Here is a 12,190-nt window from a genome sequence, read left to right as displayed (position 1 = left end):
CGTGACACTTTCCAAATCGATCGAGAGCGAGCCCGACCATGGCAGTTATCTGTGGCAGATAAGTTGAAACGTGTAGGCGTCGCATGCATCAGAATCGACGATCGTCCGTGGGTCGTTTATTAAACGTAGGAGTTTGAACGATCGCGAGAAAAGGAAATTAAAGAACGATGTTATCACTGGGTACACTTGTTACTTTACTCTGATCATTAAGCCTGGAAATCAAAACGAACTAATCTTCGACGAGGTTGACACGCCATGCTAATATAGATGCTAGCTGCTAATCCAACGTCCCTGTTCTGCGTTTCTAGATACGAGATTTAAAACTCAAGTTTGACACACCTATGACAAACAGAGTAGCCGTATCGCGTTCAATCCGACCAATATTTAAATGTAGAATGTCTACCTCAACGCGTGAATATTTATGAATTAAATTCGCACGAAGGTTATAAATTATCTTCTTCCTCGAGGATTAATTACTAGCTTCATTCTTATATTTACCATCTCCGTTAATTGAGATTTACGTCTTAATTGGTGCATTATTATGTGGTATATCATGATAGAAAAATAAAAGTTTTTCCCTATCTTATGTGAAGATTTATGGTCAGAATTTCGAACTCACTTTGAAACGAACTCGTATAGAAGCTTAATTAACGTCTTCGATTTAATATGTTTCAATTCTTTTAAATTGTTAAGCATCTTCCTGTATAAACTATAGAACGCTAAGGGGAATTAATAAAATACAGATAATAACGTTATTTACGATTGTGTTCAACGTGTATTACAGGACGCGACGCGAGCAATATAAGATCGTTTATTTATTTAGCGACGAAGCCCAAAGAAACCGTTCGAGGTGCGCTTCGACAGAATGTTCGAGGAAGGTGCAAAGCCGACATGTAGGTGGACTGCACTTACGTGCATATCGTATACGTCTGATACGATAAAGAAATATATTTCTACGGATACGGTTGACACATTCGGCGGTAGGTGAAGCAGTATAGCGATCGCGTTAGAGTCACGCGTGGGAGCGCATCGCATACTTATGCTCGTCCAAGATCTTTCGAGGGATTTACTGGTCTTCTTAGTAGCTTCAACTCGTTCGAGATTTCCGTTCTTGTGTAGCAAACGCTTACTTTACTGACGGCACTGGAAGCAGTTCTGATCCGAACAACTATACTTATTCTGAGCTATATATACATACTGTGGAAGATCTTGAATTCGAAATTTTCAAGTTAAAGTCTTTGATAAATCACAGACCATCGGATAAAGAAATGTTTGTTCGTAGAAATAAATAATTGCGGTATGATATCACTGTTTAAAATCACTGAACCTTGGACATTGACTCGAACAATATTAACAATACGAGTGGAGGTTGACATTCCGACAAAAGAGGGAACATCGCGTGTCTGACAACCTGCAATCATCGTTGCAAGCGCGAAAGCTCGTTCCGTATCCTACGTTATGAAGCGAAAAGCTACGACAATGAAGGAGTCCTGAGATAGGTCCGAGAAAATTACCGTGTTGCCGCTTTACAGGCGGAATAATTTCTCTGGTATTACGCGTAGAAATGTTGCTCATCCACGCGTCCTTTACCCTTCTTTCTTCTCGTTTCCTCTTCGTAGTTTCTCGTCGAAATTTCTCGGTTACATCGTGAGAATCACGTTTACAATATTTCGAAGTTCACGTTTTATCTTATGTCGTCCTACAATGAATTAACTCGTAATATTTCTAACGCTTATTATTTGTAATACTCGTAATGCTTGGAAGAAAGATACTTATGAAAATATCAAAGTCATTTAGGTTTGAAAATGAGTTTGTAAAATAACAAATTCACATTTTATAGTTGTATCTGTATTTCTATAGACACGTGAGATCTTTCAAACGATTATTTATCCTTTGAAATAAGTGAGTATGAAACAGTTGGTGACCACAATAAGAGCACCCCGTGGAGTAGAAGATGACCGTGTGATGTATACGTTCTGATGTTTGTTTATCCAGACACCGGATACATGGAATTTTCTCCTTCCCCGTGTATTCTCTTTCCTTCATTATTATTCCCATTCTTCTTACGAAAAGCGTCCAGAAAAATTGAAAGAGCAACGTGTAGGTCGCATTGTGGGTCAGCTCGCCTACGTCTTGGATACGTGGTTGGACGCTCATCCGACCATGTTACTTTACCAAGGGTACTTGATAGACTGGAATAAATAACTGCGGGAAGGAAATCGTGATAGGATATGACGTTTCTCTGTGTCATAGATAAAAAGAAATCTAATTGCTTTCCAAGCGATAGCGTAATCTTAATTACGTTTGGTATATACCCTGTTGATAAAAAAATTGCACGAGTCAAATAATTATGTCGAAGCAAATGAAAAAGGTTAAATTATGTCCAAGCCATTCTTTCGAAACTACGAACACTTTATCGATACACGAGAGCTAAAGAAATCAGAAACCTTCTTCGTATCCAGACATATTTACAGCCGAGAGGATCATTTTACCGCAAGCGTAGAATTTTCGTCGCTTTCTATCTTTATGAAAATCAGTTTTTATTGTGGCTACTTGCTACGCATGGCCACTCGACGGAAGTAAAAAAAAAATATGAATTATCGTCTCGCTATTGAGCACAGGAAGGAAAATTAGATGACCGAGATCGATAGGTGGGAAATAGCTGCCCGGCTGTAACACTCGACTCGTTATCCGAGTCCCATGTTCTGTTTCAAAAGCTTCCTGATAAAATTATTAGGACGTAGAAGATTCATAGGATGCTCTTGTCTGATTATTTCGCTGATCTCTTCAAACGTTTTAGGATAGAAGATAAACGAGATGAATATTATTTTATCTGTCATCGTTATTTTTTAAGCACGCTCGATTTTATTCGATACGCTTTATAATCATTTTTACGAGTAACGTTCGCTGTTTCTCATTACCCTGTGAATTTTTCTGTTACAGGCTCATGTAGTGTCCGCGTTCGAGCAATCTTTGTCCAACATGACACAACGTTTACAACAACTTACTGCAACGGCGGAAAAGAAAGTAAGCGCTCTATTACCGACCTAATAGTTTTCAACACTTTCTAAACGAGCATATAAAATCACCGATATAAAAACAATATCACATCGAATTCTATCGACTAAATTTGTACTTCAAATAGAAGTTTCATCGTAAAGGATCGCTATTCAAATATGAAGTTTCTAACGGTGCAACGATAGCACGAAATTTAAAGGGATGAACATTTCCACCTTGAACCATTGATTTTCCATATACAAAGATGCCATGAATCACATACGACAGAAATGAACGATCATCTCCCTATACCTTTCCCCTATTTATAAGCTAACCTTCGTAGTTACGATTTCTCGAAAACCTGGCATCTTATTTCAAATTGTTAAGATGCACGCAAATCGAAACCTCGACCAAACGATTAATCGCTCGCTGTTTCCAAAATCGCCTCCAAATCAAAGATTAAATCGCCCAGGTGACTTGAAAATCATGCAATTATTATCCTCTTACCCTGATAATAAGGTTAAGCTATTAAACGGTCTCACCATGATTCCCATCCCTGCAGAAGACGCAAAGGCTCTCGGTCTTCGAGTTCCAGATTCCGACAGCTTTAAATCAAATTCGACCTCGTTTAAAGGCCCCGCTCGCCTATCCAGCCCCAAGTCCACTAGAAAAAGATCGAACGACGATAGCAAACTCAAGAAAGACGTTAAGCGTCATCGAAATATGGACGTAAAAACGTCGAAGAAGCTACCGGATTTAAAGCAAGAACAAAAGGCTCAACGAACCGCTACGTTAGAAACGCTGAGTATTTTACACGCGAAATTGGAACGAGGGCTGAAAAATATTTCGAACAGGACGAAAGCGCGACCAAAATTTCATCCGGATACTCCAAGGGACTCCGGTACCCCAGCGAATTCAAGTCCGACCACGATACGCACATCCGGCCGTAAATCGACAATCGGCGGTAAACTGAGAAAAAAATCGTCGACCTCCCAGGGAAACAAGCCAGACAAACTTAGGAAAGAATCGAGCTCAAAATCCACAAAACAATTGTTCAGCATGGCTGAATCGTGGAGCAGCGACTCCGTGGTCAGTCATTCGGATAACTGTGCCTGCTGTCACAGCCGAGAGCCTTGCCCCTTTCACGGAAGCGACTTCTACGGAAAATAAAACTACTCTGTTTGTTCTATCATCTGAGAAATTTCCATGCTTTACTAACGAATGCGCAAATAAGTCGATGTAGTTACTAGGAGATATACGATGAAGTTTGAAGAAAATCTCGTAATTTACTGTAAACCAAAGGTTAGAGTCCGAAGTGAAATTAAGTAACGAGTTGTGAAATAGATACAAATTTAGATGTTTTATTCGACTAATTATGCTGTCAAGTGCAAGATGCATTTTACTGTACAAAGCACGCTGGTATGATCGTCGGTATAAGGATTATTTCTTATATTTTTTTCAGATAGCGATACAATTATTCATTAAATCGCGTAGCTACCGTCGTAGTACAACTTGCATTCGTGTTGTTGAAAGATAGAAATAAAATATGAAGACAAACTGCATGCGTAATACTATCACAGCTTCGTACAGTTATATGGAAGAAAAGGAAAGTTTCTTTTTTTTATGCTCCTTTCTCTAATATCGTTTCTATATGTTCATAAATCTTTCGGTGTAACAATATATCACGAATCGCACAGTCACTCGTGACGCGCGTATTTACTCGAAACTTTCTTAACTTGTACAAGCGTACCGGCATTCTTTGCAAATCACCAGATAAAATCTGCGATCTGCGGTCGAGAAAAGAAAAAGCAATATTACTACAATTTACTTGTTAATTTCAGGATTCCGAACTTCAAGAATTAAGAGAAACTATCGAAAGGCTTCGCAAGCAAAGCGCGGAAGCTGGTTTAAACAACGGACCACCCGCGAACAACGGTCGCCGTCACACCCTCGGCGATTCCGATTCTGGGACGACAGGCTGCACTGGTAACAGCAACCATCAGGGTGCTTCGATGGCGAGACAGTTGTCCGCGGATAGTGTCACTTCGTTGAACTCGTTGAGCAGCGCCTGTTCGGCCAGCAGCCATCACAAGAAGAAAGGTTGGCTTCGTAGCTCGTTTTCAAAGGCTTTCTCGAGATCACGGAAGAACAGGCATGGCTCCGTTTCCGACGCCGAAGATTGCAAGGAGAGCGCTAGCGGAGACCTGAGCGCACCGAACAGCCCTAGATTGCCGAGCGCCTCCAAACACGACTCTTCCCGAGCTCAAGGTACTCGAAGTAACGGACAGAAATCACCCGAAGTGGAGAATCCATTGACCGGAAGCAAAAGCAGTTCGGCCTTGTATAAAAAAGAGGACGAAGACGTGGTGGAACTGAAGAAACAGCTCAGGGAAAAGGATCTTGTGTTAACAGATATTAGACTCGAGGCTCTGTCATCGGCGCATCAACTGGAATCGTTGAAAGACACTGTTATCAAGATGAGGGTAAAAATATTTTTAATCTTGTGGAAAAATTCTTAGATTTTCAACTTTCTTGTACGACATGAAAGAATCAAATTTTCTTTACAGAACGAAATGCTTAATCTGAAGCAAAACAACGAGCGTCTGCAGAGATTAGTAACGTCAAAATCCTTAACATCCTCCCAGTCGTCACTGCCTAGCGATCCAGACAGACGTTTCAGCATGACAGAAGTAGCTTCCACTGTTGCTGCGCTTTCGAATGGCGATACCAGTACGACGGCAGACCAGTTAGAAGATTTAAATGTACCGGAACACCCAGTAGTCCCATCAACCACCTCAACTACAGGAGAACCAACTTTGGAACAAGATACGGATGGGAAAAGGATTAACGTTGCCATTTATCTAGGTAGCGAGAAAAATTTCAACTATAATCTCGTAACTGGAAGCACGTCGGATGGCAGCATCGGTGAACCTCCTCATTGTATTATCGCGAGCGTTTGCATCAGCAACAAAACTACATGGGACTCCCTTGATTCTACTGTAAGGCGATGCTTCAAGGAGTACGTTTCGAGAGTCGATCCTGTGACAAACTTGGGTCTGGGAGTCGAATGCGTCGCTGCTTATCACCTTGGAGAAGCTTCTAGGTATGTGTATTATAATAACTATTTTTTCTTACCGATGTGTATACTGATATTTTATTTTATAAAAATATCCCGAAACACTTACACGTATATTTTTGTAATATCTTCTGATATAGGTGTACCACGGATTCCCAGCATCCAGAGTTACTTCCTTGCGGTTACTTGATCGGCCACGTGAAAACCATTTATCTGGTGCTTTCCGGTTACTCATGGCTGGCTGTGGATACTCTCATACCACGGTCCATTGTGCAGCGATTGATATCTCTGCTAACTGAACATCGTAGAGTCATTCTGTGCGGACCCAGTGGTACCGGCAAGAGTTATTTAGCTGGAAAATTAGCTCATGCGTTGGTCGATGCCGATAACGATACAAAGGATGCCACGGCGGTAGCCACGTTCAATGTGGACCACAAGTCCAGCAAAGAACTCAGGCAATATCTCGCGCATATCGCCGAAAGATGTGATTCAAACGCAGCTGACGAACTACCAAGGGTAATCATCCTCGAGAACTTGCAACACGCCGCATCTTTAGGAGAATTATTTAGTGGCCTGCTTGGTACTAGACATTCATCTTGTCCAGCTATTATTGGCACCATGAGTCAGGCCACTTGTAGTACCACGAATCTTCAGTTACATCACAATTTTAGGTACATCTTATCATCTAACTTACCCTTTAACGAGAGACAACCCACTTGTCGTATATTTTTATTAGCGCTTCTTTTTTTTCTGCAACGAATATCTTATTTTCAGGTGGGTGCTTTGCGCTAATCACATGGAACCAGTTAAGGGATTCTTAGGACGTTATCTCAGGCGGAAGCTGTTGGAACACGAGTTGCGTGAGTGCGGCGGAACTAGAAACGCAGAAATGGCAGCAGTTGTCGAATGGTTGCCCCGGGTGTGGCTACATCTCAACAAGTTCCTAGAAACCCATAGCAGTTCCGATGTGACAATAGGTAAGATCATTAACAATATTTATACTCAGTTCAGTAATATCGGCTTCATCATAGACATATGAAATTAAACGTATAACTTCTAGGACCGCGACTATTTCTGTCCTGTCCGATGGAAGTAACGGGTTCTCAAGTATGGTTTACGGACTTATGGAACTACTCTGTAGTACCTTATCTGGTAGAAGCAGTCAGAGAAGGTTTAACACTTTACGGTAGACGCGTGAGTGGAAATGGAAATGGAGATTCATCCTGGGAAGACCCGGCTCAATTTATCACATCGAGTTATCCCTGGATTTCTACGCACGCGGTACACGGTGGTAGCGATGCTCTTCTTCGTTTACGGCCTGAGGACGTTGGCTACGATGTTGTTACGTCTGGACACACTTCCGGAGTCGGCGCATCTAGTGTGAAAAGCCTTGGTAGCACACATAGCGATACAGAAGGAGATCCACTAGTTAGTATCTTCACTTTTAATAAATTTAACTCTTGAATGATACAACATGGAAATCAGTATTAAAAGTTCTACTTATTTATTAAGTTCATTGAATATTATGTTTAGCGCTTCCTGAATCTCGTGATATGATAATTAATTAAAATTTCTCTTTGTTACAGCTGAATATGTTGATGAGGTTACAGGAAGCAGCCAATTATTCGAGTCCTCATAGCAACGACAGTGACTCGGTTACCTCCCTTGACTCGTCGCACACTCGACAGTCCGAAGATTTAAGTTCATCGACATCTTCGTCGAGAGGCGTAGAATCAGCACTTTAATTCAATTCTGCTCTCATTAATGAAAATGAAACACAACTTCTGAATATAATCGTGCATCAGGCCAGTTTGTAATATTCAGTTTGAAGAATAACAATTTATACCTATTTGGCCGTATGAGAATAAATGCATACGAAAATTTGAAATGAAAAAAAAAGAAGGAAAAGAATCAAAAATAAATTTTGAATACCTTTAGGATATAAATCTTCTCTTTCTAACTTTTTACGACAAAAAAATATCAAATGTTAAACGATCGAGCTATAAGCGAGGACTAAGGTATTTTCAGCAGTGTGTGATATGATACTCTTTATAAAACATGTCCTTCCATTTGCTTTTACACGAGGCGACAATGTGCATTACAAATGAAATTAAAAATGTCGAGAAAAATTTTTCAATGCCTACAGCTGGCCTATATTTATTCTAGATCTTTATGTGCGTCATGCACTTCGGTGTGATATGTAATTAAATAAGTAAGAGACAAGCAAGCGATACTTCTATGTTCTTTGAATATACCGACGTATGAACGCATACGTCGTCACGCGATGCAATAATCTACGCTGCCGTTACGGAAGTACGAGTCTATTTTAAACAGATACATTTCTATGATCAAATCAAATACGATTAAGTGTAGCTTAACGCGAATCTACTCGAGAAATTTGGATGGAATATACAACAGTATTATCATAGGGCGTAAAAATAAAGGGCTTCGAACTGAGCCAAGATTTAGGATCGAGGAACCACCATTCCTCACGTCCACTACTTTCAGGTAATAGCTTATCGTATTCGATATACGGATCTCATGGACGGACCGCTCAACAGAGTATTGTTTCGCCTTCAGAAATACAGCGCAGTTCGAAGTGAGTATGTACTGATGGGTGTGCGTGCAAAAATAGTCTATTTATACATACTTTGCTACGAAATCTCTATTTAATTAAAAAATGTTAATATAATATATTATATATATACACACAACCTAACGATGATGGCGCTAAATTTATGTTACGAATAAAGTTTATAATTAGCCAGTAAGATACGTGAGTAATATTCTGGTCATGTAACATTGTAAATACAAAATACGAATGGAATGTACGATGACGCTAGATGCAAATTTGATTCGAAGTCCCATAGTAGCCTGCAAGATCAATTTTGGTTATGGCGTGTAAAGTGTATAAAAGAAAAAAGAGACGGAAAGCAAAGGAATTGAATGCTTTATGTGCAATTTATCAGATTGCAACGTACCAACTGCCAGAAGCCAAAATAACAGAAAATAGCACAGGCTACGCCGAATATACATAGTGTACATGTTTGATAAACCTTGAAGTCGATTTCAGATTTTGATCAGTATCACAATGTCCATGAATACGATGTGCATGTAATAATTATACAGTCACATTTACAGGTTTTTTACGTTTGTACCGTATTTATACGCTGTACGACGCTGCACTGGACCTTTATCCAAATAACGATAATTATTGTGTCATCAAATAAATCACACTAAACTTCATATGGTTGGATTAATTCGACCGTTCTTTTTAACCAACTTCATCTTCCACATTGTACGGTAATCGTATGTACAATCCTTTACCTAGGTATTAATGATAAATTGAATGAAATTACATAGGCAAAGCTGTTTTATTTAGATCAAAGATATACATACACTGTACTTGTGCATAAATATGAAGTAATAAGAGTATTAAGTAGTAAATATAAATAATCCAGCAATATTTTACTAAGTCTTAAATTTCAACGAACTTTACTGGAATGACATTAAAAAAGTATTGTTTGCACCTATATCATTTATAAAATATGAATGTGTTCCTAACATCTTAAGCATTAAAGTTCATACTAAATATTGGATAAAATATATACATATATATATATATATATATATATAGGCTACCGATGGTCTAAAATAACGTTGGAAGCATACTTCTTATTTTTCAAACAATATTCTACAACTGCATAAATAGTAAGTAGTCTTCTATCCATGGCACTTAAATGAGCTTCTGTAATAAGGGGTTGAACACCAGCCATTACGGATTCATGAGCAGCAAGTCTTGCAAGAGCTATGCTTAATGTACCACCACTAAATAATTTCAAACGATCCCATGTAGTTTTGTGAATCCTAAAATGAAAGTAGAGTTAATAATTCTGAAAAACTTAGAACTTTAATGAAGACATTGCACTTTTTATTATAAATAAACAAGATTAATACATATATAAATACGCACATACAACACTGATACAAAGGTGCTAAAATATCAAAATGATCTATATCAGGATTTCCAAGACTTTTCCCATTATCAATTAACAACACAGCTGGATTATGAAAATTATTCTGTGCTAATTCGTAATGATGGCGATCACCATTATCCATCAAAAAGTCAAAAATCGCAGTATCTACTAAATCTAAAAGCCTGCTCGACGATTGCGGAGAATATGCTTTAGTGTCTTTCACCTAAAAAATCGAATATTTCCATGTTATTATCGAGAAAAAAGAAAGAGAAAAATAGACTTGTTGCATACGTTTATCTAATAGACTTACTTTTTCACAATAGTTATCATCTGTTTCCCATGCTGCAAGCTTGTTTTTTTTATATGTCCTTTGCCATGGATGACGATGTTTTACAAGTCTTAGATATCGTGGTAACCAAGAAATTAAAGCACCTTCTAAAATATCTCCTACTCCACACACTGGATCCACGGGAGAGCAATAATGACAAACACCATACAAACAAGTATCATTACCATCTTGATACATAGTAGCATAAAGTTCAGGCGTTGCACGAGGCCGAATTTCATTCCTTAAGTCAACTAAAAAGATTTAATACAAAATACTAAAATTTTTTGCACGCAATCTATATAAAATTATATATATATAAATTTTTACTAGAATTTCTATAGAAATATACGTTTTCTTATAACAGTAAGTGGCACTCTTCTTAAGGCCAGTAAGGAAGATAAATAGAACGCTACTACTTCGGCATTGTGTCGATCTTTTCCATGATAAACAGGTCCTCGAATAATAGCGTCCCTAGAATACCATTGAGGCTTGAACATCGCCTTCGTTCCGTGTTCTAAAGTTAGCATCAATTTCAATTGCGTACCAAGTGGTGCGTTATCTGCACGCATCACTTTTGATTTACGCAAGATATCTAAAATTGTTCCTAATTCAGGCGCAACCGGTGGTATTAACTGATGGGCATCAGGCCACTAAAAATATCAATTATTAAAAATAATTTACAATAAAAAAGATATTTTATATTATTCGTTCTAGACACATCTCGATACAATACTAACATTATTGTTAGGTATACTCCATATATTTTTTTGAACAGCATTAGGCATTATCCTTAATTCAGTAAATAATCTTTCCAATACTATTACATAGCTAGTATTTTGCTTAAAATATCTTGACGGTAATAACTGTATCTCCTCTTTAATCTTTTTTATCATATCTTTCGCAACTGATTTTTGCGAAACTTGTAAATTTTGTTCCGCTTGAGATATTAACTGTTCCTGTTCCGGCTTTAATTGCGAAATAGGCATGCCTTTAGAAGAAGTTTTGTGCGACGAGCTCTCTACAATCATTCGAATAAAATATACATTGACGCTAAGGACAAGAATCAAAAGACCGCCCAAAGCGATGAGAGCACAGCGTCGGCCAATCATCTGTGAACAAAATGTCAATTGAATAAACGTAACATAGATGGCGCACTACAGGTTTACTTGAATATTATAACAGGGCGACTATATGGCTTGAAGATCAATCTATACTTACGCCATTTTTGTTCTTGTGAATTCTTTTTCAATATAATTTCCTAACATATAATAAACATTTTAATGCATGTATGTACTAAAAGGAGTCTGTGAAGACTAAACTGATTAATATCGATAATACAAAAATCAATTTTCTAAATCAAATGTAACGATTTTATCTAAGAGATTCTATGAAACAAGTGTTAAAATACTGTAACATGTAACATAACGACACAGTTTTAACGAAGCTGTACATATATGAGTTACGAATTGAATTCAAAGAATACTGAAAAGCTGTTTTGTAAAGAAAAACATCTATTTATATCACCTTTGAAAATTGGCCACGCAGTTGCTGTCACCTGATAATAAATATTTCCTTCATGTTTTGATGAAACCTCTGCTTAGTCGCATCCAACTATGATGGGACGGCAAGTATGCGTCGCCATTTTTAACTTCAAACCAAAGTACTCACGCGCCGTAAAGCACTGTATTAGTATCAGAAATTGTTGTGAATGAACATTAATTTAAAAGATAATAAAAAATATCGATTTTATAGCATTCTTTAATTTTGGAAACATAAATACAATTTGTTACATTACACATATATTAAGAAGAA

The 12,190-nt window shown here is 38.0% G+C and overlaps 3 protein-coding genes across 11 annotated transcripts in view; 2 read left to right on the top strand and 1 right to left on the bottom strand.

Moving 5' to 3' along the window:
- Positions 1 to 9,319, top strand: part of LOC126865001 (protein sickie) — a 192,863-nt gene extending 183,544 nt beyond the window's left edge. For all 7 annotated transcript variants that reach the window (XM_050616998.1, XM_050616996.1, XM_050616995.1 and 4 more), the window contains 7 exons: positions 2,944 to 3,027; positions 4,839 to 5,480; positions 5,565 to 6,100; positions 6,214 to 6,744; positions 6,848 to 7,050; positions 7,134 to 7,501; positions 7,660 to 9,319. In XM_050616998.1, the coding sequence (XP_050472955.1) occupies positions 2,944 to 3,027; positions 4,839 to 5,480; positions 5,565 to 6,100; positions 6,214 to 6,744; positions 6,848 to 7,050; positions 7,134 to 7,501; positions 7,660 to 7,818 (2,523 nt within the window). In that variant the 3' untranslated portion in view covers positions 7,819 to 9,319. The remainder of the gene's footprint in view (positions 1 to 2,943; positions 3,028 to 4,838; positions 5,481 to 5,564; positions 6,101 to 6,213; positions 6,745 to 6,847; positions 7,051 to 7,133; positions 7,502 to 7,659) is intronic.
- Positions 3,220 to 4,290, top strand: LOC126865011 (uncharacterized). Its single transcript, XM_050617026.1, has 2 exons — positions 3,220 to 3,469; positions 3,560 to 4,290. The coding sequence occupies exons 1-2, from the start codon at positions 3,385 to 3,387 to the stop codon at positions 4,165 to 4,167; spliced, it is 693 nt and encodes a 230-aa protein (XP_050472983.1). The 5' UTR covers positions 3,220 to 3,384; the 3' UTR covers positions 4,168 to 4,290.
- LOC126865007 (glycosaminoglycan xylosylkinase) lies at positions 8,713 to 12,136 on the bottom strand. Of its 3 annotated transcripts, none has more exons than XR_007689425.1 (7): positions 11,903 to 12,136; positions 11,116 to 11,487; positions 10,728 to 11,028; positions 10,361 to 10,629; positions 10,047 to 10,273; positions 9,473 to 9,940; positions 8,713 to 9,400 (listed from the first exon to the last, which is right to left on the bottom strand). XR_007689425.1 is itself a non-coding variant. In XM_050617017.1 (7 exons), exons 3-7 carry the CDS (start codon positions 11,485 to 11,487, stop codon positions 9,712 to 9,714), a joined length of 1,398 nt encoding a protein of 465 aa, XP_050472974.1. In that variant the 5' UTR covers positions 11,597 to 11,636; positions 11,903 to 12,136; the 3' UTR covers positions 9,429 to 9,711. The 3 variants fall into 3 exon arrangements, 2 of the variants coding, with proteins under 2 accessions (XP_050472974.1, XP_050472973.1); XM_050617017.1 differs by lacking the exon at positions 8,713 to 9,400 and adding an exon at positions 11,597 to 11,636 and having other exon boundaries at positions 9,429 to 9,940; XM_050617016.1 differs by lacking the exon at positions 8,713 to 9,400 and having other exon boundaries at positions 9,429 to 9,940.
- Between the last annotated feature and the right edge of the window lie 54 nt (positions 12,137 to 12,190).

The sequence above is a fragment of the Bombus huntii genome, chromosome 4 (assembly GCF_024542735.1).
Source record: "Bombus huntii isolate Logan2020A chromosome 4, iyBomHunt1.1, whole genome shotgun sequence".
NCBI lineage: Eukaryota > Metazoa > Arthropoda > Insecta > Hymenoptera > Apidae > Bombus > Bombus huntii.
Note: the sequence above shows the minus strand (reverse complement) of the source record. Positions and strands in the feature narration are given on the sequence as shown.